The sequence below is a fragment of the Lagenorhynchus albirostris genome, chromosome 2 (genome assembly GCF_949774975.1).
Source record: "Lagenorhynchus albirostris chromosome 2, mLagAlb1.1, whole genome shotgun sequence".
NCBI lineage: Eukaryota > Metazoa > Chordata > Mammalia > Artiodactyla > Delphinidae > Lagenorhynchus > Lagenorhynchus albirostris.
Window position 1 is genome coordinate 86,519,320 of NC_083096.1, and position 27,546 is coordinate 86,546,865.

General features: G+C 38.0%; 1 protein-coding gene across 6 annotated transcripts in view; it reads right to left on the bottom strand.

The window, feature by feature from the left end:
- Nucleotides 1-27,546, bottom strand: part of MAGI3 (membrane associated guanylate kinase, WW and PDZ domain containing 3) — a 269,898-nt gene that overhangs the window by 3,219 nt on the left and 239,133 nt on the right. For 4 of the 6 annotated variants that reach the window (XM_060139306.1, XM_060139305.1, XM_060139302.1 and 1 more), the window contains 5 exons: nucleotides 19,673-19,858; nucleotides 9,901-10,003; nucleotides 9,009-9,135; nucleotides 7,924-8,067; nucleotides 1,303-1,441 (listed from right to left, as the gene is read on the bottom strand). In XM_060139306.1, coding sequence (XP_059995289.1) covers nucleotides 1,303-1,441; nucleotides 7,924-8,067; nucleotides 9,009-9,135; nucleotides 9,901-10,003; nucleotides 19,673-19,858 — 699 coding nt within the window. Of the gene's footprint in view, nucleotides 1-419; nucleotides 490-1,302; nucleotides 1,442-7,923; nucleotides 8,068-9,008; nucleotides 9,136-9,900; nucleotides 10,004-19,672; nucleotides 19,859-27,546 lie in introns of those variants that run through there. The other 2 variants (XM_060139307.1, XM_060139304.1) reach the window with 2 other exon arrangements.

Here is a 27,546-nt window from a genome sequence, read left to right on the forward strand (position 1 = left end):
TAGTATTCATTTTTCCAATTACATTTGTATAATAGGTACGATAATATATGATGTGTAAATTCTTTATAAGTAGCAAAAGCCCAATAAAAATCTTAAAAGAAATAAATAATAAAATAATTGGACCAAATTACCTGGTCCAAGCAGCTTACTAATTTAGCTATTATTGATGGATATAGCTTCAGGATTTGCCAAAATCACTAATAAAGGAGACCAAACTGTGGTAACCAGAATGGAGTTCATGGGCATTTGTAAATAATTTTCTTGCTTTAAGCTGTCAAATTTAATGTCAAAAGGAAACTGAAAAGTGCAGAAGATAGAAGTAGATGTATTTAATAGCATCATTTTTAATTAAAAAGAAAAAAAAAGAAGGAAGTGATTTACAAGACATGCAAATTTACCAAATCTTTTTAAGGAAAGACCAAGAAAAGCCCTGAAAGCCTTAATGTTGCTCAGGTTTCACGTAGGAGCACAGACCGGAAGGAGCCAAACCTGAAGAAGGAAGAGAAAAAGCCTAGGACTGTGTAAAAAAACATCACAGCTCAGTTAGCAAAGATGTCACCGGGGACGTATGGTTTACAAGCAGATGGTGGAAGGTAATACAGTCAGAGGATTATAGGCTGGAAGGGGACTGTAGGAGGTCATGTCTATACTTATCCCTCAAAAGCTCTATGGGGGGAAGGGAGGAAACTGGAACGGACAACGACTAAGTGGTGTGGTATTGTACTTCTAGACTAGTGCACTCAGTTGATAAACAGTGATTTTCAAATACTGTGATATTTCAAAAACATACAATGAAACCAAGGAAATTTAAGATCAGTACAGGACTACGGAAATGGTCCCAAGTGCAACTCCTTGTCTCCAGGTAGAGCTAAAGTAACTTGTTTTTGACAAATGACCAGAAAAGCCTAAAGTTCTTATGCTGCTCATTAAGAGAGAAACTCATCTTACTATAAGGAAAAAAAATAACATTTGAAGAGATTTCAAATGCTTTTCATGACATTAAAATCGTTTGCCTCTAATGTTCTCATTTTTTATAGGCACTTTTCTCTGCAAAAGCAACTGTGTTTTCTGCTGAAACTAGCTTAACATATATATTCTAGTCTAACAAAAGTTCTGTATGAATCACTTATTTTATAATATTATTATTTATGGTAACTAACTTTAGATGGTTCTGGTGGTTACCTCTGAATTAGCTAGTAAAATATCTGTCCCCTCCAAACAGATATTCCTTTTCCTTCTGCTGCCCCCTCCCTAACAAACACATTCTCAGCTTTTCAGCTACAGGTGAGCTACTTAACTTACCATGGTCAGGTATCAAGCCAGTTCCTGGCCTCAAAAGAAGAAGAACTTTATTTCCACCGGCCTGAATAAGCTCAATTGCTCGAGTATGTGTGATGCCTTGTGTAGGTTCCCCATTGATTTCAACAATCTGGTCCCCAACCTAGACAGGGAACATTCACAGAAACAACATGAAACTACACATCCTCCTTTGGTTCTGTTTTGTCATCCCTAGAGCCACCCAACTCTGCTGAATGACTCTCTTTGTAAAATATTTAACTTGTGCACAGTGCTATTACACTAGAGTTGACGAGGAGTGGACAGGTGGTAGCAGTAGGAAGAGAAGATGTCCAGTTTTATTTATGCTAAAGAAGTTTCTATGACTAGTAAGCAGGATCTGGGCATCTTGAAGCCAAGAATCAAATTCTAAGTTTTCAACCAAACGTTAATTGGTGGGAGAGGGTGAAGGCTCTATGACCCACGTGATACCACAGAGCTACCTCTGATTAATCCGCCTGTGAAGGGTACTTTCCGACTCAAGCTGAATATCCTAAATCCTAGGCAGGTGGCTCCTCATCTTTGAAGCCCATCCTGGCCTCCAGGGAGAACTGCCTACTCCTTCCTTTGTGTTGCTGCTACACCCTGTACATATATGAGGCATTACCTAAATGAAATATTTATAGACTAAAACTCTAAGAAAACTCAGCTTGGAGAAATTCATACTACTATGAATACTTATTTAAAACCAATAGCTGGCTTACACTAAATGACTTTAGTGTGTAGTGATTTCCCTAGAAAACAAACAAACGCTAGGGATCAGAATAAAATGCCTCAGCACCATTGCTATTTACTAGAAATGTCTGTAGTTATTTGAAAAGAAAAAGGAAATGTGAAAGAGTGAAGTATCACTTCTGCAAAGGACCTGGTTAAAGATAATGATGGTAATGATTTAAAAATATATCCAGATTTTAAACATTTCGAGGTGACAAACAACTAAAGGGTATTGGCTTCAAAACAGAAAAACTGAACAATGGACAATTACTGAAATTACAAAAAGCAATATTTGCAGAGCTTACTAAAACAATGCAGAGATAACAGAAGAGGACGCAGTAATTATTTAACAGAGGTGAGTAGGATTGCTCTGTATCCACAGCTGCAGCAGCGCACAGTGGCTTGGAAGCTGGGCTTTGGAGTCATAATGTCTGTGGTTCACTCCTGGCTCGACCTCGTCCTAGCAGAGTGGTCTCATTTTCCTCTCTGTTAAGTGGGGATAACATTAGTACCTACCTACCTCCTGGGGCTGTTGGGAGGAATTAATGAGCTAAAAACAGGATTATACACCAAGCACAAATAAATGTTAATTTTCAAATGATCTATTTTCTGGTTTTCCAAAAAAAGATTTAAAGCTGGTGGCACAGTGGTTAAGAATCTGCCTGCCAGTGAAGGGGGCACGGGTTCGATCCCCGGTCTGGGAAGATCCCACGTGCCGCGGAGCAACTAAGCCTGTGCGCCACAACTACTGAGCCTGTGCTCTAGAGCCCGCGAGCCACAACTGATGAAGCCCGCGTGCCTAGAGCCCGTGCTCCGCAACAAGGGAAGCCACCGAGATGAGAAACCCACGCACCGCAACGAAGAGTAGCCCCTGCTCACCGCAACTAGTGAAAGCCCACGTGCAGCAACAAAGACCCAAGCAGCCAAAAAAAAAAAAAAAAAAAAAGTAGCAGGATGAAGATTTAACTATAGACTGCACCCCGTTCTATACAATGCAAAAATTTTTCAAGTAAACTAAGAAAACAGAACAAGTTTTATTGCATATTTATGGGAAAAAAATGAGTGGAGGATATCACAAAATAGATGGAGTTAACAAAGTGGAAAAAAAATCTAAAATAAAAACCAAAGTAAGATGATGATAATCATAATAGGATGGAGAAAAAGTAATAAACACAATTCATTAAAAAACCCTTATAATCAGAATAGGTATATAAGTGAAATAAAGGTCGGTACCCAGATTTTCTTTAATAAGTGATTATAGAAAAATCATTTTCATGAGGAAACACAGATGACAAATTAGCACCAGATATAAAACCCTCTGATAATTAGAGAAATTAATATTAAAATAGATACTACTTGGAGCATGCTTTGGGTACATCTTGTAAAAACGTGCTTGAGGTTATAATTCATTTCAATTATAGTCTTTGGCTTAAATTCTCTGTCCAAACCTGCATATTTCTTATTCTTTCAGCACAATAAGTAAACTGCAAAAAACTTGTAATTGAACAGATCTGCCACCAGGTGTCATTTTTGTTTAACTTAAAAACTAAATTAGGGTGAAGGAGAGGAAAGCCATGGTTTTAAGATTTATGGTAGAGAGGCCCTCAAAAGGGGAAAAAGGTCTAAACTGGACTACACAAAGCTTAAGATAAAAAAATCACACCTTTGAGAGGGAAATGTAAACATTCTTCTAAAAGTTTGTTACTTTAAAAAATTTAAGTGTGATAAAAATACAAAAAATGGGGAATATATTTTTTGATAAGAATAAAAATTCAAGGTCAGGTTTTTGTATTATTGAAAAATAGAATTGTGGGGGACAGAGGAGAGAGGAGAGAAGAAAGAAATGAAAGGGGAAGAAAAAAATGAGAACAGGAGAACCAAAAGGGGGAAAGTAGGAAGAACGATAGAGAAAAATTGTGTTCCTTTAAAAAAGTCACTTTTTAAAGGCAGTCTTGCAGTTTTTCAAACAACATCCACTAAAATATTAAAATGACTAAACAATATTTCTAACACATTGCTTACATTATCTTACAACCTCTTAAGACCCTTTATGCCTCCCAAAGGAATTGAGTCCAAATGACATAATCATGGCCTGATGTGAAAGCACACAGACCAGGCTAAGAGACAGTGGCCCTGGGTCCCTCTATGGCTGTGACTCAGTCTCCCTGAGCCTCAGTTTTAATCTGCAAGTGGTGATAATGCCCCCTACCTCACAGAGTTTTTGTGAGACTAAAACTAATACAAGTGAAAACATGTGGTCTGGAAGACAACAGAGTCTTAATAGTTTCTAAATCGGTTTCTGTTCTTTGTCAAATATTTCAGTCTGACACTATTACCTAATATGGACTTTTTCCATTCAGCTGATTTCTCATTCCCTTAGCCCAGAACCTTTTTCCTTCCTCTCTAAATCAGGATTTAAGGACCAGCTGAAGACTCACTACATGTACAGATCCTCTCAACACCTTTCCATCTATCTTAAAAGTAAACATTTTCTTGTTTTAGTGAATTATACGATTACACTGTTTGCTTATTCCTTCCTATAGCCCAAGTCCTGTCTACCCAGTAATAAGTTCTGAGAGTTAATCTTAAATATTTAAAAAAAATTCTCCCATTATCTAGAAATATTAACCATGCATTCTATTCTTTCAACAAATATCTATGGAACATCTACTATCAATATTCAAGGCACTACCTCAGGTGTGGAAGATACTGGAATAATAGGTACAGGACACAAAGTACAGTGTCAGCTTAACAGAAAAGACGGGAGAAGAGGAGAGAGGCAGGAGGGGAAGGCAGACAGGATGGATGCTCAGGTGGCTGGCTCCATGCACAAGTGTCAGCTGGAGATAAATGTTCATCTTTTGGGACAGTGGCCACCTGAGTAAGTTGTCATTTACAGCAAAGCTCCCATGATCCCTACACCAAGTCAAGATTTTGATGATTTAGTAGCCAGAAAAATTATTCTCTGAAAAGCTGATTTATTTTATTAGAGTTTAGAACAAACCTGGGCATAGCAGTAATAGCTTATTTGCTTTTGCTTTCAAATTTCAGAGTTTCTTTTTTATATTAAAGCTGATTTAATCACATAATTCTAAAGTTTCTGTTGATTATGAAGAATAACATGTTTTAGGGCTTCCCTGGTGGTGCAGTGGTTGAGAGTCCGCCTGCCGATGCAGGCGACACGGGTTCGTGCCCCGGTCCAGGAAGATCCCACATGCCGCGGAGCGGCTGGGCCCGTGAGCCATGGCCGCTGAGCCTGTGCGTCCGGAGCCTGTGCTCTGCAATGGCAGAGGTCACAACAGTGAGAGGCCCGCATACCGCAAAAAAAAAAAAAAAAAAAAAAAAGAATAACATGTTTTAGAAATAGAATCCTTTAAGGCCTCTTTGTTTGCCTTTTATTTGGTGAGATTAGTGTATCTGAGGGTTATATTTGAAACCAACATTTCAATTATATCCTAGTTTTTGGTTTAACTGGAGTTTTGTGATACAATATACAATGAGATTTTTTTAAAACTCCAAATTTAAATGACTTAGAGATTTTTGTTTTAAAAGGTTGGGGGTGGAAGAGAAAAAGGACCAAGAAAACCAGAAATAAGTATGCCATCCCCATAAACAGTGCCTCAAACTGCTCTTACTAAAACTTTAAGAAGTTTACTTGGGCCATGTATTTTACATGTATTATAGCTCTGCGTTTTGTGCAGGTTCAGAGTAGTTACCCAACGATGCACAGCTACAAGGTGGCAGAACCAGAGTTCGATCCTTGTCCTGTCTGATTTCCAAACCCATGTTCTCCCCACTTTATTAAACTGTCCCTACAAGAAAGTGAACTGTGGCGAGAGCAAACAGCTCAGCTTCAGCACACTAATGGACTTTGGCCATCAGCCCCTCTCCTTGCCGTCAACACCCTCCAGCTCTGCTTCTGCTGCTCTGCGTTCTCACCCTCCCCATTTTCTCTACTTTCTATGGTCCACTAATGACAGGCCTTATCCAGAGTCCTGCCCCTGGCCCACAACTCTCTAAATCGTCTCCTTTAGTGAATTCATCCACAGCAAAGGCATCAGTTATCACTTCCGTCTGGGTAATGTCACAATCTGGGACTTTACCTCTTGTCCTAACTGCCTGCTAAATATTTACACCTGCTCAACCAGCTGGTCCTTCAACATGACTACAACTTAGTACATCATCAGTCTTTGCCAAATCCTTTCTCCCACTGGCCTCCCTCACGTTTTTTTTTTTCATAGTACAGGCCGGGTGAAGCCTCTAAGCCATCCTTTACTCTTTTTTTTCCTTCATCCTTCACTCATTTAATACTTGTCAGTCATCTAAACTGGTCTTTTCTTCATTAACGGTTGATCCCACATGCATCACTTACCGTCCACCCAAAGTACTACCATCCAAGTTACACTCCCACCACCATGATTCGATGCCTAAACTATAGCTAGCCCTATCCCCTCATCCATCCTACACACCAAGAGACTGATTTTATCAGTGTATTGCTCTCAGGGGGAACTCGTGGCGCAAAAGCCTTCTGTGACTTTCCACTGCCTTGGATCTACATACTGGTGATTCATCCTACTTTCATATTCTCATTTTCTTCTACCTTCCTATGTATTTTCTAAATAGACTCTAGGTAAACTTGACCACTTGCAGTTCCCTATATATGACGTGTACTTCCTTCGTTTTACCCCTTTGCTCATTTCTTCAGCCTGGAATGTTTTCTTAATCTCTCCCTGTTGAAATCCCATTGACTGTCCAATGCCACCTCGTCTATGAAATCTTCTCTACTCATATTCACCTACTTTGAACTTGTACAAAAGTCTAGTCCTTTAGAGAAAGGATGGTATCTTGTTTGGGGGTCACTCTTTCTCCTTGCTTATTCAGTATCATGTATAAATCCCTGGGTAAAGCAAACACTCGGTAAATGTTTATGAAATGAGTAATGGGAGTGGAGTAGTGATGTGCATAATTTAAAACTGCAATCACCCAGAAGACTTTTCTAATCATTGTTAGAATTTACCATCTAATAATTTGCCAGGGTCATTTGCCTTTCTAATTACTTAGTTAAAAGCAAAAGAGAAAAATAAAAAGAAGAAAAAGAAAAATTTATCTTTCCCTGATGCCCACTGGTAGCAGAGGGAGGAAGTCCAAAGTTCTCTTGAATAGTAAGGGGAAGGCTGTCCGGATTTTATAATTTTTAGCATATAAAATTTTTAGCATATAATTGAATACCAGTAAATTAACTATTTAAAAAAAACTGAGCCCAGCAAATGTCTTCAATATAAGAATCCTCTAAGTAACATCTAGAGAAGGAAGGAAAATATCTTTTGCAGATCCATAAACCATCTGGCCTCAACGCCATGTACAAAGCTATAGTGTTTCAGAGCTGAGAACCCCTATGCAGGAACATTGCTGACGTGATTTCTAGTCCTGCAAATGATAATAAAGTTTGGGAGAGTCATGCTTTTCGACCTCTGGCTCCCTCTAGAAGTAGCTAAGAGGGGAAAAAAAATCCTGGGATTATTGTTTCTTGGAAGAAGTCGATGATTCTGTTTCATCCTGGCTTTCCCAAAACTTAATAAGATGAAAGTATATTTTATTTATTAATCCATTTGCCCTTGAATGTTGACTACGTAAGTAAAATTGATTTTTTCTTACTGACCAAAGTCAAGCCAGCGCAAACAGCCTAACTGCAATACAGTATAGCACCCTGCAAAGAGGAAATGAACTCATGACAAGCATCTGCCTTTCAGGTTTTAGTGATGGAAAAGCTTGCTTCATAGATTCAGGAGGTTTCTGCATTCCCTTTAATCAACTATTTTCAGAAGTTTCCAGTCCGGAGCCAGAACCAAAGGTTGCAGACAGAAGCCAACTCACGTGAATTCTGCCGTCTTTGATGGCAGGACCGTCCTCAGCCAGACGCAGGATGAACAGCCCCATGTTGTATTCCTTCCCACCCCTGAGGCTGAATCCAAAGCCCCGGGGGCCTCGCTCCAGCTCCACTGGGTAACAGCCAAGGCTCTAGAGAGAGAGAAGTGTAAGGAAAACAAGTTTACATGGACTGCTTTATTTAAAGTTTGAAGAAACTTCTTCTGGCCTTTTATGGCCAGAAGAAATGATTTATATTCTCAATACACACTTTTAAAAGAAAATTGAAGTACAGTTAATTTACGATGTTGTGTTAGTTTCAAGTGCACAACAAAGTGATTCAGTTACATGTATATATATTCTTTTTCAGATTCTTTTCCACTATAGTTTATTACAAGATATTGAGTATAGTTCTGTGCTCTACAGTAGGTCCCTGTTGATTACCTATTTTATATATAGTAGGGTGTATATGTTATCTCAAACTCCGGATTTATCCCCCATCCCCTTTCGTAATCTTAGTGTCTTCTATATCTGTGGGTCTATTTTTGTTTTGTAAATAAGTTCCTTTGTATCATTTTTTGGGGATTCCACATATAAGTGCTATCATATGATATCAATATGCATTTCTATATCATAAGGAAGGAATGTATGTTTTGGTCAAAGGGCTACTTAATTTCTATAAATGCAGCCTAAATTAATTTGAAGATTACATGTCTTCTCTACTAGTTGGTCAATATGCAACAGAACAATCAGAGAACAGAATTTTGAACAGTGCTTCCTTTAAGCAGATTTTGACTAATTTTCCTGAAAAAAGAAAAAAAAAGCCACCCCAAATCCTTCCTTGATTAACTAAAACACTGCTACTTCTAGGTACTCAACTAAGGGTTAAGATTTCTCCAATAGAGGATAAACTTCTTTTTCACTCTTTACGTTGTCTCGTGGACACTAAGAGAATGCCAAACACAGAGTAGGTCCTTAAGAATGATCAGTTTGGGGAACAAATTTATCTGAACTGATTTGCAGTTAAAATTCATCAGTGTCAGTGATTCAGCAACTGAAAAGAACAGTCCGCATCTGGGGGGAATCTCTGTTACCTGATTGTGCCGACTGCCTATGACTGAAATCATTGCAGTGTCAGGCTGTGCAAGGTGCTTGTGGTCAGACCACGAGTGTCTGTAGGAAGTGAGGACGTCTTTTCCAATTTCACCTTCTGTGACACTTCTACAGGAAAGAGAAATCAAGTCACTCTCTGAACTGAGAATATGAAAAACAGCCTAAAAGTAAAAGTGGATCAATTTCTTTTCCTTTAAAAGCTGAATTGTGCCATTCTCCCTCTGACAAACTGCTATTAAGACAGGCTGTATCTAGAAGCAGAGAGATGCCAGGCAAAAACTAGCCATTAACTCCAGCCTGGCTTCAAGTCTGTCAACACCCCCACGCTGTTTTTTCGTTTTGTTTTTGTTTTTTTGTTTTAAGGGTGTCTCAGCACAGTTTACATCAAGGAAAACTGCACTCAAGTCACTGAACCGGAGGGCAGGTAAGCTGACCTTGTTACAGTGTAAAATGGCTCTCCTGCAGTACCAATGCCTGTGAAAATGCTGAATTTCTGGAAATTTAGTTTTTGTTTCTTGACTTACATTTTCAACGAAAGAGGAAAGAAATATGCACAGATACTGCTCAGGTAGTCTAAGAAGATGGTAATTGATGTGGGTCTGGGGCTTCCCTACCAAAACCGTGAGGACCTAGAGCAGCAGAGTAGGTGCTACTGTCACTTCCTTCTAATCCCCACCTGTTACGCTGCACCCTGGGCTGGGGCTGGGAAGAGGGAGAGGAAGGGACAAAGGGACCGGAGGGAGTAGACATCTCATCTTGACCTAACCGGCTGGCTTCTGCATAACTGTGTGGAGGTGAGTGGGGGTGGGTGGGTGATGAAAAGTGGGGAGATGAGCAGGGGAAAAAACCAAAACCTGAGAAGAGCAGCCCCACCTGTCCCCAGGTATGTGGTTGGCCTGTGACTGTCCCACGGACCTGTGCTGCAGGGCTGGGCTTTGCCTGGCGGAGTTTGTTCCTGATGGTGGACCAAGATGCTCTGTTCAAAGGCGAAACAAGAGAAATAAGAATTTGTACATAAAACTATGAAAGTGAGACAGTAACAAGTGGTTGTCACTTTCCTGACGGTAGTGACTTTACACAAGCAGCACTGCTATCAGCTGCCTGCGACTGGAACTAATGTCTTTTTCCCTGTGGCTTCTGATCGATGTTTATGTTTGAAGAGACCAGGAATCATTCTTACTGCACATGCTTTCCCTCTTTCACCTTTGTTTTGGTCGTCCACACAACATGAAAATCAGAAATGAACATACTCCATACTATTATCTAGAGGACTGAGCTCTGGGAACTACCTTGTAATATATTTATGGGTTTCCAGAGTGTACTGCCCATAACTGGTAAACCACTCTAGATGACAAAGACAGGTCTTAGGAATGCTGGAGCACAGAGGCCAGTCTGGAAATTACACACATATCTTTAACCTGCATCTTTAATGTAGCAGTAGTTATTTCACCTGACTCTAGTATCAAAGAGAAACTTATAAAATCATCCTGAGTATTGACAAATGTTTATAAAGATTTTACTGATTCTATTTTCTAAGAGCACAGATGTAAGTGAAAAAAGGAACATTTGCTTCAGTACCATCCTCAACAGCTCCAGAACTCCTGTTGTTCCTTGAAGGCGGATTTCATAACTAAGCAAAGTAACTGCTTGCATCTAGAACTAGATGCCAATTCATGGGAGATGACAGTTAAAAGACACTCTGGAGGTTGTCAGACTCATATTTATTTTTAAAGCTGAAACTTTCGGACTTCCCTGGTGGCACAGTGGTTAAGAATCCGCCTGCCAATGCAGGGGACACGGGTTTGATCCCTGGTCCGGGAAGATCCCACATGCCACGGAACAACTAAGACTGTGCGCCACAGCTACTGAGCCCATGTGCCACAACTACTGAAGCCCGCATGCCTAGAGCCTGTGTTCTGCAATGAGAAGCCACCGCAATGAGAAGCCCACACGCCATAACTAGAGAAAGCCTGCACGCAGCAATGAAGACCCAACACAGCCAAAAAAAAAAAAAAAAAGCTGAAACTTTCTAATGTTTTATCCCACCCAAATTTTAAAACATAGGATATTTTAAAATATCAAAGAGAGAGCATAGATTAATGATTAAGACCATGAACTTTGGAGCAAGACTGATGGGGTTTCAGGCAGATCCCATCATTTACTAGCTATGTGTTCTTGAACAAATTACTTTAATTCTCTGTGCTTCTAATCTAATCATCTCATCAATGAAAAGGGAATTACAGCTACCTCGTGGGGTTACTGTATAGATAAACATGCTTAGAACAGTGCCTGGCATATCATATTCACTATATTAATGTTTCTATTAAAATGATCATTATGGTTATCATAATCATCAAAATGATTGGGGCTATATTTCTCTTAAGGTGTACAGTCTGAAATATTTACCTAACTTAGCAAAAATGTTCCAGGTAAGAGGACATTTTTAGGTTAGAACATGTAGAAACTGATAAAATCTGAATCTCAAATATAATGAAAACACAGAAAGACTGATGTGAAAAACAAGGAATATGAATGTTTAGGAAGCAATTTCTATTGAGAGAGCTGGGACTTCAGGGTCACTAAATACATCATTATTTTATGGCTTGGATTAAGTTGTTTCTCTTCAAAGTTCTTGGGACTAAAAACATAGATAAATAATTAATTCTTATTTAAGAACTTCCTGTAACTGAAAGTAACTGAGAGTACTCTGAAAACACAGGCCAGGGTATAAACAGTGGCGGGAGGAGAGTAGTGGTATCTGGCTAGGCTGCCGTAGCAGCCTCTCTAAATTTTATCTGAAGATTTTTGTAAAGCAATGGGTTAAGTATATCTTTCCCTCAATGAGAATTAAACTTTTGCTGGAGTTTCTGTATGTAACTACTTAAGAGAAAGTGTATTATCAGAGGATAAACACAAAATCCCACAGTTAAACTTTAGCAACAAACATTATAATATATTGGGAATCATCTTTACCAAGAATAAGAATCTCATGAAAGAACTTTCTAAAATTCTATTGAAAAGATGACCTGAATAATTGAAGAGATAGCCCATACTCTTAGGTGGGGTGACTTAATATTTAAAGGTATAAATTTTCCCTAAGTTAATATATGTTCAATATATCCCAATAAAAATTGCAGCTGGATTTTTTAGAGTGGCTTAATAATTGGCTCTAAAATTTTACATGGAAAAATTTCATGAATACCTAGTTGATTTGGTGGGGGCTTGGAGAAAGACGTGCCTTAACAGACAGATATTAGAATATACCACCAAGTTACAGACTAAAAAAAAAAGTGTGTGTGTGTGTGAATATATATATATATACACACACTCAAAAATTATATATATTAAAATTATATGTATATACACAATAGGTACATATAGATAATAATAGATAAACTAGCAGAACAGAATAAAGAACTTGGAGATTCTCTTTTTTTTAACATCTTTATTGGAGTATAATTGCTTTACAACAGTGTGTTAGTTTCTGCTGTATAACAAAGTGAATCAGCTATATGTATACATTTATCCCCATATCCCCTCCTTCTTGCGTCTCCCTCCCACCCTCCCTATCCCATCCCTCTAGGTGGTCACAAAACACTGAGCTGATCTCCCTGTGCTATGTGGTGGCTTCTTCCCACTAGCTAGCTATTTTACATTTGGTAGTGTATATATGTCAATGCCACTCTCTCACTTTGTCCCAGCTTACCCTTCCCTCTCCCCGTGTCCTCAAGTCCATTCTCTACGTCTGTGTCTTTATTCCTGTCCTATCCCTACATTCTTCAGAACTATCTTTTTTTTTTTTTTTAGATTCCATATATATGTGTTAGCATATGGTATTTGTTTTTCTCTTTCTGACTTACTTCACTCTGTATGACAGGCCCTAGGTCCATCCACCTCACTACAAATAACTCAATTTTGTTTCTTTTTATGGCTGAGTAATATTCCATTGTATATATGTGCCACATCTTCTTTATCCATTCATCTGTTGATGGACATTTAGGTTGCTTCCATGTCCTGGCTATTGTAAACAGTTGTGCTGCAATGAACGTTGTGGTACGGAGATTCATGTTTAAAGGGGAGGTTAATATACAGAAGAGATGGCTCCATAAATCAATGAGGAAAAGAAGTACTGTCTAATAGATGGTACTAGAAAAACTGGCTCACTGTAAGGATAAAAAATAAAACTGGATCCCACCTAAAACTATATATAAAGGTAGGCTCCAGATGGATTCAAGATCTAAATGCAAAATGCAAAATTAGAAATCCAATAGACGATAATATAAGAGAAAATTTCTGTGATATGGGGTGGGGAAAGATATCTTAAATAAAACTTCAAAAGCACAAGCCATAAGGTACTGAATAAAAATTGACTAATCTGGTGACATCTAAATTAAGACTCTCTGTATAACAAAGGGCACCATAGTCAAAGTTAACATACAGATGACAGGAAAAGGTATTTATGCTTTCTAAAACTAAATTGGACTAATGCCTATAATTTGCAAGGAATCTCTAAATATCAACAAGAAAAAGACAGCAATCCCACAAGAAAAATGAGTAAAGGATATGAAGAGGCAATTTACAAGAAAAAAAACAACCCCAAACAAGCATCCAAATAGATGCTCAAATTCATGCGTAATCAGAGAAATGCAAATTATATACCGATGAAGTAACACTTTCCTTGCTGTACACTAGCCAACTTGAAAGCTGGATAATGCTGAGTATTGGCGGGGATGTGAAGATAAAGAATCCTCAGTGTTCTGTTGGTGGGAGTGTAGATGGCTGCAGCAATTACAGAGGACAATCTGATAGTACTTGGTCAAAGTAAGCAATTTCTTTTGATCAAGCAATTTCACTCCAATAAATTCTCACACTGTTTTATAAGGTACATATATGAAGGTATAGAGGATAGTTTGTGATAATGGGGAGTTGGAGATGGTGTGGCTGTCTATGGGGGAGGAGACAGGTAATACACATTAAATATACAGTATGGAAAATGGTCAAGTAGTTAAAAGCAATCGATTGTGTTCAACCAGCAACTCAGATAAATCTTGAAGGCACTTGATGCTACGATACCAAAAGCACAAGCAACCAAAGAAAAGATAGATAAATTAGACAACAGCAACATTAAACTTTTGTGCATCAGAGGACAATATCAAAACAGTGAAAAGACAACCCGCAAAATGGGGGAAAAGACTTGCAAACCATATATCAGATAAGGATCTAAAATCAGAATATAAAGAAGCCTTATAATTCAACAATAAAAAAGACAACCCGATTAAAAGTGAGTAAAGGATTTGAATAGACATTTCTCCAAAGAAGATATGCACGTGACCAACAGCACACGAAAAGCTGCTCAACATCATTAGTCACCAGGGAAATATAAATCAAAACCACGATGAGATACTATTGTATTTCACACTCACTAGAATGGCTTAAAACACACACATACATACACACACACACACACACACACAAAGGAAAATAAATGGTGACGATGTGGAGAAATTGGAAGCCTCATACATTACTGGTGGGAATATATAACAATGCAGCTGCTGGGGAAAACAGTTCGACAGTTCCTCAAAAAGTTAAACATGACATCATATGACTCAACAATTCCACACCTAGGTATACACCCAAGAAAAATGAAAACATACATCTGTATAAAAACTGTATGCCAATGTTCATAGCAGCATTATTCATAATAGAAAAAAAATAGAAACAACCCAAGTGTCTATCACATAATGATTAAATAAGCAAAATGTATATACACATAATGGGATATTATTCATTAGTCATAAAAAGGACATGCTACAACACAGATGAAACATGAAAACATTTTGCTAAGTGAAAGAAGCCAGACATAAAAGGTCAGATATAATTCCATTTACATGAAATATCTAGCAAATCCATAGAGAAAGAAAGTAGAGTAGTGGTTTCTTATAGGGGTGATAAAATGTTCTGGAATTGGTGGGGATGGTTGCACAACCTTATGAATATACTAAAAACCACTGGCTTGTATACTTTAAAACAATGAAATTTATAGCACATGAGTTATGTCTCAATTAAAAAGAAAAAAGAAGATACAACAACTAAGTGCCATGTAAGATCCTGGATAAGATTCTGTTAACAATAAAGTGACATTAAAAAAAAGAAAGCATATGGTTCTGAGGAAAAAAACCAGCATAAAATCTATAACACAATACCAGTTATACAACTCAAAAAATAAAGGCAGACACACACAAAAACATGTATTTTAAAAGACATAAATAAAGGGAGGCACATAAAATACACTGGCATAACTCCCAGTGGGAGTAGTGAGAGAAATGAGAGTGGAAAACGGAGACAAGTGAGAATAAACAGATAAATCAATGGAAAGCAAAACAAAACGAAAATGATGGCAACACTACCAGAACCATTCTAACATAGCCCTTGGTAGCCTTTGGGAACTTGTGTCCACTCTTAAAAATGAAATGAACAAGACCTGACACAACATTAGGAATCAATTTTAAAAAATCATACAATTTAAAGATTTCTTTCCAAATAAGCAAGAACAAGCAGGCTGAGTCAGTTTATGCTCTAGACTTGAGAAGGAGCTGCCCTGGTGAAGAGGTGGCAGTGTCGTGGGAATGCCACACAGCAGGGGGAGTCCCGAGTCCTGAATGTGTTTGAGAGTTTTATACCACACACGACACTTGACTTGGGAACTTGGCAAAGTAAGAACAGATACTGAATCATATCTAGCAAAAGGGGGAAAAGAAGGTGAAGGAAACAAGTTTTCTTTTTCCAGGTAACTGTCTTTTATTGATTTACAGTGAATGGCTTATGGAGAGGCGGGGAGCAGTATCACATGGGATGGAATGCAGCTTTGAGGTATCGCTCTGAATGTGTGATTTCTGAAAACAGCTGTAGAGCTGTAAGTATTCATTTGACTCTTTAGTGCAACTGACAGACTTCAGAGAAGCTTGGACGTCTTACGAACTCCATGAATGGGACAGAAGGGACACTTTCTAATTTACCTGAGAAAAGTAAGAGATTCTAAATGTTCCCACAGTTTAATAAAACTTAAGAGTATAGTAAAAATAAGGTGTAATCACTGAAATGTGATTTTACATGTCAAATGTGATTGTATTTTAAGAGGTTGCACCTACATATGAAATAACACTTTAAAGCATGGATCTGCTAGGGTGTTTCCCGCCACCCTTCCACTTTTCGTAAACACTGATTGGCATTATATAAGAAATCTTAAGATTGTCCAGAAAACAAGTCCAGAAGTATTTGGGCCAGAATGTCAAAGTTATTATTATTATTTTTTTTGCCGTGCCACGCAGCTTGTGGGATCTCATTTCCCAGACCAGGGATTGAACCCCAGCTCTCGGCAGTGAAAGCTCAGAGTTCTAACCACTGGACTGCCAGGGAATTCCAAAGTTAATTTTTAAATGGAAGAGAAACAACTGAGTAATTTTGGACAACCTCTCGAAAACACCATCAACAATAAAGGGTAATTTTGAAAAAAAAATTATACTAATATCATTCAGCAGTAGAAAGACCACTTCTTTCTCTGTCTCAAGACTACTCGAAGTGTGGTCTGTTAGTCAGCAATAAGATGCGTACTGATACTGAGAGTAAAAATTTTTTAATTTTATAATGAGAATAATTTTCATTTTCCATTTAATTTTTATTGAATTTTACAAAAAACGCTGGTCTGTGATGAACTGGGAAAAAAACCACTGACGCTTCTATATATGGTTTAAGAAACACTGATGTATACTACTGCTAGTTCCACTACTTCTAGCAGCTTCTATCACTACTGCATGCCAAGCATGGTGATATAATTGCACTACATACATCATTCTCAGAACAACCCTGAAATGTCACAACCCTGTGGCACTGAGGCCTGCTTTTCTTTGTGGGTCACGGAACAGAATTTAAGGCTAAAAAGCAGGCCAAAGAGATCATGGTAAAGAAACTGAGATAAAGAAATCTTACCAAAATCATATTAAGTAACAATAAGCCTTCATTCAAAAAATTTGACTGAGCACTTACTATGTGGTTAACACTGTTTTAGGCCCTTGGGATTTAGCACCAAACATGACAAAATCTCTAACTTCATGAATCTTATGACTTTACATTCTAGTAGGGGAGACGACAATAAACAAATAAACTCATAGTTCAATAACCTCATGTAGAGATAAGTACAATGAAGAAAAGTAAAGCTGAAAAACAGAAAGAGACTCACAGACATAGAAAACAAACTTAGAGTTACCGAAGGGGAAGGGCGATAGGGGAGGGATGAATTAGGAGGTTGGGATTAACATATACACACTACTATATGTAAAATAGATAATCAACAAGGACCTATTGTATAGCACAGGGAACTCTACTCAATATTTTGTAATAATCTATAAGGGAAAAGAATCTAAAAAAGAATATATATATATATATATATATATATATATATATATACACGCACATAACTGAATCACTGTGCTGTACCTGTAAAACTAACACGATTTTGTAAATCAACTATACTTCAATAAACATTTTTTTAATTAATAATTAAATTAAATTTAAAAAAAAAGTAAAACTGAGTAAGGCAAGACTGGGTCAGGCAGGGGGAGGGTTATTTTAGATACCGTGATTAGTTAGGGAAGGCACAGCAGTTAGGAGCACAGATTCTACAGCCGAGAGCCTGTATTCAAATACTTGTTCTGTCACCAGTTTTATGACCAGGGGCAAGTTCTCTAACTGCTTGGTGGCTCATTTCCTCGCCTATAGAATGGGCCATTAATAGTGCCGACCTAGGGTTAGTGTGAGGATTAAATGACTTAGCAGATGTAAAGTACTTAGGACAATAGCTGCCACGTAGTAAGTGCTTCTTAAATATTATTATTTCCTTAGGCAGTGAGTGAGGGAGGCAGCCATGCAAAGACGTGGTAAGATAATGACAGCTATCACTAGATGAGCACCTTAGGGTACTTATGCAGATTATGTACATTTTCACCTTTAATTTTCACAGTGATCCTGAAATAGATATCATTATTCCCACCCTACAGATTAAAAACTGAAGGTTAGAAATGTTAAGTGGCTTGTTTAAGGTCAGACAACTAGCTAATAGGTGTCAGTGAACTCTTGTCAGTCAAAAGCTTACTTCTATTAGGCTTATATTGCCTCTGCTAGGTATTGGCATAGAACTGAAAATCTCCTGACTCTTACTTTGCTCATTCGCTCATTCATCCATTTACTCATTCCTTCATTCAAAAAAATATTTACTGAGTGCCTAGCAAGTATCCTAGTCAATTGGTAACATTTTCTTTGTATTCAAAGAGCAGACCCTTTAATAGGGAGTTAGTGATGTAATAGTGCTCAGTGAATTGCAGAGATAAGGAGTGCTATGGGACTGGGGGAGGAAGCCCATGTGCACAGAGGCCAATGAGGACCAGTTCAAGAGAGGATCTGGAAAAACAGACAGATCTTTGGAAAGATCTGAGAATTTGGAAAGAACTGGGAGGTAAATTTAAAAGGCAGGCTGGGAACAAAATCATAAAACACTTTCTGTGCAGAGAGCGGGGAAGCACTGGAGCTTGCACTGAAGAGGACTTTAGAAGGAAGAATCAGCAGAGTCTGGGACAGAGTCTGGGCAGAGTGCAGAACAGGCTAGAGAAGGGAAAAGAGCAGAGGCAGGGATGTCACAGTGTCTTAGAATGAGAAGGGGCCTCCGAGAGCAGCCAGACGAACTCGTGTCCACAAAGAAATCCCCCTACAGAATCTTGGACAGAGGGGAGATTTATGTAGAACCTTAGATACAAAGGTATGCAAGTGGTACAGGAGGAAGGGAAAAGAAAGGAATAATCAAAAATTAAAAGACCTGAAAACTGACTAGATTAGAGGATCATGGGGGGCACGGGGGACATGAACACACATTACGGTACAAGGAATTTTAACATGGAAGACTGACCCTTCGCAATTCTGTTGCTTTTGGCTTCTCATAAATTTTACAAGATCAGGAAAAATGAGATGAGCATTATTTAACGGTTACCTTGTAATTCATAAACAAAGACCATGAACCGGTGCTATTCAAAAATGGTTCCTAATTAGAAATTCTTAATGATCAAAGGCAGCCTTAAAGCAAGGCAAGACACTAAGTACCTTTTATGCCCTATTTACTGGCCATTCCGATGTACTCCCCTTCCCCCATTTGTAAAGCAGCTACCAGAACGAAGCCCTGCCTGCGAGGCAAGGCACACTATGGCACGGGCCTGACATGAAAGGCTTGATATCAACAGTGACTTTCTTGGAACCCTTTAGAGGATTTTCTCTCACTCAAGCAGAGACTTAAGACATTATTTTAAGAAAATAAGATCTGAAAAGCATTACCAATGTCTTTTGCTCTGGGTGCTTGCTCCTCCAGCACATAAATAAATGGCCACCACTCACTAGCTGTATTATTTTTCTTGAGCTACTGACGACTTTATAATAAACTGTCTTTTAAATTCATTAAATGGAAAAGGTAAAAAATGAGACTCCCGAGCGTATAAATGGTTCTATCACTGCAGTGGTTCTGGCAATGCTGGAGGAAGCCACTGCCTTCTACAGGCTCTGTGTCCCTCAGGTCAGTTTGGGGAAGGCAGGTCTACTGGTTCCTTACCTTCTTCAGCAATGACTGTTAGTGTGACGGTGACACCGGCATCTTTGATCAGCTGAACAATGTTATCATGGGACAGTTCAACAATGGACTGCCCATTCACTGCAGAGATATGATCTCCAACTTTCAGCTTCCCACAGCGATCAGCTGGACTTCCTTCTATGACTCGGCCAATTTTATGAGGAATAACTATGGGAAAAAAATCCCCAGGTTTTTCAATTATTTAACATATCTTGGAGTGTTGGATTTATCATCATCATCACCATCATGAAAAATTCAACATAATAACATCAAAGAAAATTCTTTAAAGATATATCAAAAAACCACCACCTGTGATCATCCTATCCAAATGCAACTACTTTCATATTATCTTCCACTCTTTCTCCACAGGCATAGATACTCTTTACACAGTTGCAATCATAGCATATAAACCTTTCTGCTTCTTTCCACTTACCAGAAACCTTTTTCCAATTTTTATAATGTCATTCTAATGATCCAGTTTAAAGGCTACTGACCTCAGTGATACTTATGAGAATAGCTCATGTTTCTTGTTTGCTGTTGGCTGTTTAGGCTGCATCAGGTTTTTGGCTATTTTAGAAATGGCACAATGAGATCATCTTTGGTTCTGTTGAAGGGGCATTTACTCCCACAGGAATCTTGTAAATAAATGCAGTTCAAAATCAAGTTTAGGACTCAGATTGGTCAGAAATCCAGTTACAGTGAAATGACTGATCATTAAAATGAATCATACTTATTTCTAGGGCAAAATTAATTCCTTTTATTTAATGCCTTTAGATTTTTTTAAAAATCAGAAAAGCGGAGTGGAATTAGAACATTAATGTTTAACATTAAGATTATTTGGCTTATGGATAAAATCATACCCTGAATGCACAAAGCTGAATCTAAGACGTTTGCAAAGACACGCTGTGCAGCTCTATTATATCTCTAGCATAATGCTAAAGGCTTTCTTAGAGTAACTACTACGACACTTCACTGTTATTAAGCCTTAAAATGAGTTCTCAGACATTCAGGAAATCTTGTCAAAATATCTTTCACCACTTAATAAGGGGCATTTGTATTGAGAAACAAATGTTCCTTCTATGTTCTCTAAGAATTTCTTTGCCTAGGTCAGTAAATTTATCAGGCACTTGAGCTCCTGCTGAATATGTAGCCTTATTGTTATGAATAAGGACAATTAAATATTTTTAAATGGCACTGTGATTATGTTTAATTTCCATAGTAAAATGGGCTCCTTACTAGTATTTCTGTATTATATCTAGGTGTATGTTAGGGCCTTTTTTTTTTTTTTTTTTTTTTTTTTTTGCGGAACGAGGGCCTCTCACTGCTGTGGCCCCTCCCGCTGCGGAGCACAGGCTCCGGACGCGCAGGCTCAGCGGCCATGGCTCACGGGCCCAGCCGCTCCGCGGCATGTGGGATCTTCCCGGACCGGGGCACGAACCTGCGTCCTCTGCATCGGCAGGTGGACTCTCAACCACTGCGCCACCAGGGAAGCCCTAGGGCCATTTTAATAGACCTTCATTTGGACTGGAAGTTATTCTCGGCCATGATTTACGTCCCCATGGACAGTGAATGCCATTCCTTGGCTCTTCTAGGATTACACATTGGGAGACTTTATCTTAAAAATGAGGAAGTCACTGTTGGAAGCAAGTGCCTTTTAGCTCTGAATTATATCAAGCACTTATTATGCCATTTTCGCTATAAACTAATTAGAAGAGCTCCAGAGCAGCATGGGCCATGTCCTGTGCCAGGCAGCATGAGCTGATTGCCCTGATAGTATGACAGGTGGCACATCAGAAACATAGGGAGAATCACACAGAGGCCCTGTGGTGACCTTCTAAATCAATATCTTAGTTACTCTCCTTCTTAGAAGAGAGTTACTTGTACACAGTGTTCATTCCAGATCCCCTGAGAAGAAAATCATTCAGCTCCCTGGAACACTGAAAGGGGTTTGTTCAGGCTTGGGAAAGCATCACACAACAGGAATCTCTGATGTCTCAGGGGTTCCTTTCTCATCCTGTGAGCAATGTGGTCAAAAGGAATTGGCAAATCTTGGTACAGAACTTCACAAAGGGTTAATCGCCGAGGTGAGAGAAGATAAAAGTAGTCAGATTGTTATTTTCTTGACATTTATAGCAGCACCACCAAAACAGCTAAAAATAGTAGACCAGGAGAAAGATAACTTCTGAACATTCTCTGAATAGACTGGGAAATTTTCAAAGTAACTGCATGGCTAAGGAAACGTCTAAGTCCTGCCTTGTTGTTGGTATATACAAACTCTATAGGCATCTGCCATAAAGCCAATTTATCTGTCTTCAATCATCTTGGCCTAAATCTGTCTCACAGACTGGCTAGTCCAGCTGCTGGGATCACTTCAGTGCTCTTAAAACATTTCTTTTCAGGAAAAGAAAGGACAGTAACTGGAAATGTCCCCTTCTCAAAGAAATCCTTTGCAACCAGAACTGAAAAGTATATAATAACAGAAACACTGAAACCTCTGAAGTACTGGCAATGCAAAAAGTAGCCAAGTCCTTTTCATCTTCAATAGAGGTCTTTTCTAAGTGCTTCATTCATGTAGGTCTGACACAAACTGGGTCCAGGGCAAGAAGGATGCTGGGCCTGGATCCCTGATCTTTGAAAAAGCCAACAGTAGAGAATCTTAGAATTTTATAACTGGTATTAGAGGTGCTACTGGGAACTCGTCTTGTGACAAATGTCAGCAGTAAATATATTTCGGCAAAAGGGAAAAAAACCCCAACAATCTACACTGTGCAGAATACCAATCTGTATCAAGACAAGATCCATAAAGAATGATCTATTCTGACAGACAGGTTTCTGTCCTTTTCACCTGTGCTAACTCTTTTCTAAACCAAACTTTCATTGTTATGCAGTTTGCAGCAACACTCATTTCCTGCCACCATTAGTTGCTGCCTCAATCCTACATTTTAATTGGGCTTTCTTTCCTATCTCATTACTCAAATATTGATAAACTTTTTAACGTTTCTTTAAAAAAAAAAGGTCAAGAGGCAGTGGCAATTTTATAAATAATGATGATAACAATGGTAGCAGAAACTACAATAAGCAACAGCAGCTAGCATTTATTGAAGGTCCAGGCAAAGGGCTTCACACGCAGTATCTCCTTTAATCCTCACAAACACACGAGACAGGAAGTGTTATCATCATCCTCATTTCACAGTGGAAACTGGAGCTCTTGGAGGCTAAGTAATGTGCCCAAGATCAGACAGCTATTAAAAGACATAAGCAGGTCTAGAATCCAAGTTTGTCTGATTACAAAGCCCAGCACTTAATGACACTGTCTTATACAGAGATCTAGCATCTATGGTAAGTAAAACCATCAAAATAGTAAGAAGAAATTTAAACAAATACATATAAAAAGATTTTTAAAATAAGCAAATAAATATACACAAATAAAATATTTAATATATAATGTATTGAAGTATAATAATATAAATTTTAAACGAACAAGTATAAAAATATGTTAAACATATTTAAGTAACATAATTTATTTTACTGAATTCCTCTAATTTATTTTACTGAATTCCTCTATATCTCCTAGTTTTATGGTGAACACTAGACTGTCACCTAATTTTTGTGGTGCTAGAAAAGGAGTATCCTCAATATGAAAAGTGGTTAGCATCTATCATGTTGAGTAATAATCTTTCACTATTTTTGTTAATCTGAATGCCTGGGATTATTGCATGGAATTAGAATGAGAATATGATTATCTAAAATGGAAATCAGTATTTTGAAAAACAAATAACCAATGATACAAAATAAACTCCACCTAAATGCTGCTTCCTTTTATTTTTCTGACACAGGCCACATGATCATCCTCAAAGCATCAGTGACAGTTCCAGTTCCAAGCGTTACCATAGCAACGGCTTTTGGAAAATGGAAACTAGTATCAGTGAGCAGTGACCTGATACTATAGTAATAACTCATCCATGTCACGGAATCTTCTTCCTCTACACAACTGCATTAATTCCAGCAAGATTTTTGCAAATTGGTTTGGCTCACAACACTTTACTGAAAGTGTTTTCTTTTTTTACTAAGGTTTTAGTGACCATCTAGTCTAAAAGGATCTCACTACCCAAGATATAATCAAATCCACTGGCAAAGGCAAGAATGCATTTTCATGTGGTCAAAGATTTTTATCACTTGACTTGGAAAAATAAAGCTACCAGACAAGCATAATACATAAATATTAATTTGCTGGTTCTCATCTTACATTCATTTGGATTTTACAATTATATTTAAAGATGATTATTTCTTAGAAACATAAAGACATGACAAATATTTAATTTGCTGAATCATAACCGCCCTGAACATACTAGAGGTAATTCCTCCTTTGTTGAGGGAATTAATACACATACTCATCCTTCTCAGACAACATTCTGTTAAGCTGGGTTCAGGATATTTAATTTTTCAAGGTTCTGACAAAATTTTTACCTTTCAATGAAGCATATAAAGTAAGAATGCCTCTTATCATTCAAAAAGGTCGCTTTATAGCTGGAATATGGCAGTCATTATTAAATAACATGAAAGGACTATTTAAGACATATTTGGGTCAAGATTTTTCTGGTAATCTGTTTTACTTCTTCTCAATTGTTTCTAGCATTTAATTCATTTCTGCATACACGATTTCCCCTAATTTGAAAAAAAACCCTGTGCCCCCATAATTTTAAAAATTCAGCATTGTCCTTTCACTAAAGCAATTAGGTCACATCCCTGACATACTGCCACAATATAATCTTGATGTAAACCAAGCTACTAATAAGACTTATTTTATGGAATCTGAGATAGATAGATAAACCCGAAGCCTGGAAGGTTTGATTGAGATTACCTAATTTTTTTTTTATAATACAGTCCATTTCCTTTTTTTTTTTAACTTTTTAATTTTTTTCTTGATGTGGACCATTTTTTTTTTAATTTATTTTTTAACATCTTTATTGGGGTATAATTACTTTACAATGGTGTGTTAGCTTCTGCTTTATAACAAAGTGAATCAGTTATACATATACATATGTTCCCATATCTCTTCCCTCTTGCGTCTCCCTCCCTCCCACCCTCCCTATCCCACCCCTCCAGGCTGTCACAAAGCACCGAGCCAATATCCCTATGCCATGCGGCTGCTTCCCACTAGCTATCTACCTTACTACGTTTGTTAGTGTGTATATGTCCATGACTCTCTCTCGCCCCGTCACAGCTCACCCTTCCCCCTCCCCATAACCTCAAGTCCGTTCTCTAGGAGGTCTGCGTCTTTATTCCTACCTTACCCCTAGGTTCGTCATGACATTTTTTTTTTTCTTAAATTCCATATATATGTGTTAGCATACGGTATTCGTCTTTTTCTTTCTGACTTACTTCACTGTGTATGACAGACTCTAGGTCTATCCACCTCATTACAAATAGCTCAATTTCGTTTCTTTTTATGGCTGAGTAATATTCCATTGTATATATGTGCCACATCTTCTTTATCCATTCATCCGATGATGGGCACTTAGGTTGTTTCAATCTCCGGGCTACTGTAAATAGAGCTGCGATGAACATTTTGGTACATGACTCTTTTTGAATTTCGGTCTTCTCAGGGTATATGCCCAGTAGTGGGATTGCTGGGTCATATGGTAGTTCTATTTGTAGTTTTTTAAGGAACCTCCATACTGTTCTCCATAGTGGCTGAACCAATTCACATTCCCACCAGCAGTGCAAGAGGGTTCCCTTTTCTCCACACCCTCTCCAGCATTTATTGTTTCTAGATTTTTTGATGATGGCCATTCTGACTGGTGTGAGATGATATCTCATTGTAGTTTTGATTTGCATTTCTCTAATGATTAATGATGTTGAGCATTCTTTCATGTGTTTGTTGGCAGTCTGTATATCTTCTTTGGAGAAATGTCTATTTAGGTCTTCTGCCCATTTTTGGATTGGGTTGTTTGTTTTTTTGTTATTGAGCTGCATGAGCTGCTTGTAAATTTTGGAGATTAGTCCTTTGTCGGTTGCTTCATTTGCAAATATTTTCTCCCATTCTGAGGGTTGTCTTTTGGTCTTGTTTATGGTTTCCTTTGCTGTGCAAAAGCTTTGAAGTTTCATTAGGTCCCATTTGTTTATTTTTGTTTTTATTTCCATTACTCTAGGGGGTGGGTCAGAAAGAATCTTGCTGTGATTTATGTCATAGAGTGTTCTGCCTATGTTTTCCTCAAAGAGTTTGATAGTTTCTGGCCTTATATTTAGGTCTTTAATCCATTTTGAGCTTATTTTTGTGTATGGTGTTAGGGAGTGTTCTAATTTCATTCTTTTACATGTACCTGTCCAGTTTTCCCAGCACCACTTATTGAAGAGGCTGTCCTTTCTCCACTGGACATTCCTGCCACCTTTATCAAAGATAAGGTGTCCATATGTGCATGGGTTTATCTCTGGGCTTTCTATCTTGTTCCATTGATCTATCTTTCTGTTTTTGTGCCAGTACCATACCGTCTTGATAACTGTAGCTTTGTAGTATAGTCTGAAGTCAGGGAGCCTGATTCCTCCAGTTCCTTTTTTTGTTCTCAAGATTGCTTTGGCTATTCGGGGTCTTTTGTGTTTCCATACAAATTGCGAAATTTTTTGTTCTAGTTCTGTGAAAAATGCCAGTGGTAGTTTGATAGGGATTGCATTGAATCTATAGATTGCTTTGGGTAGTAGAGTCATTTTCACAATGTTGATTCTTCCAATCCAAGAACGTGGTATATGTCTCCATCTATTTGTATCATCTTTAATTTCTTTCATCAGTGTCTTATAGTTTTCTGCATACAGGTCTTTTGTCTCCTGAGGTAGCTTTATTCCTAGATATTTTATTCTTTTTGTTGCAATGGTAAATGGGAGTGTTTTCTTGATTTCACTTTCAGATTTTTCATCATTAGTATATAGGAATGCCAGAGATTTCTGTGCATTAATTTTGTATCCTCCTACTTTACCAAATTCATTGATTAGCTCTAGTAGTTTTCTGGTAGCATCTTTAGGATTCTCTATGTATAGGATCATGTCATCTGCAAACAGTGACAGCTTTACTTCTTCTTTTCCGATTTGGATTCCTTTTATTTCCTTCTCTTCTCTGAATGCTGTGGCTAAAACTTCCAAAACTATGTTGAATAAGAGTGGTGAGAGTGGGCACCCTTGTCTTGTTCCTGATCTTAGTGGAAATGCTTTCAGTTTTTCACCATTGAGGATGATGTTTGCTGTGGGCTTGTTGTATATGGCCTTTATTATGTTGAGGAAAGTTCCCTCTATGCCTACTTTCTGCAGGGTTTTTATCATAAATGGGTGTTGAATTTTGTCAAAAGCTTTCTCTGCATCTATTGAGATGATCATATGGTTTTTCTCCTTCAATTTGTTAATATGGTTTATCACATTGATAGATTTGCGTATATTGAAGAATCCTTGCATTCCTGGAATAAATCCCACTTGATCATGGTGTATGATCCTTTTAATGTGCTGTTGGATTCTGTTTGCTAGTATTTTGTTGAGGATTTTTGCATCTATGTTCATCAGTGATATTGGTCTGTAGTTTTCTTTCTTTGTGACATCCTTGCCTGGTTTTGGTATCAAGGTGATGGTGGCCTCGTAGAAGGAGTTTGGGAGTGTTCCTCCCTCTGCTATATTTTGGAAGAGTTTGAGAAGGATAGGTGTTAGCTCTTCTCTAAATGTTTGATAGAATTCGCCTGTGAAGCCATCTGGTCCTGGGCTTTTCTTTGTTGGAAGATTTTTAATCACAGTTTCAATTTCAGTGCTTGTGATTGGTCTGTTCATATTTTCTATTTCTTCCTGATTCAGTCTTGGCAGGTTGTGCATTTCTAAGAATT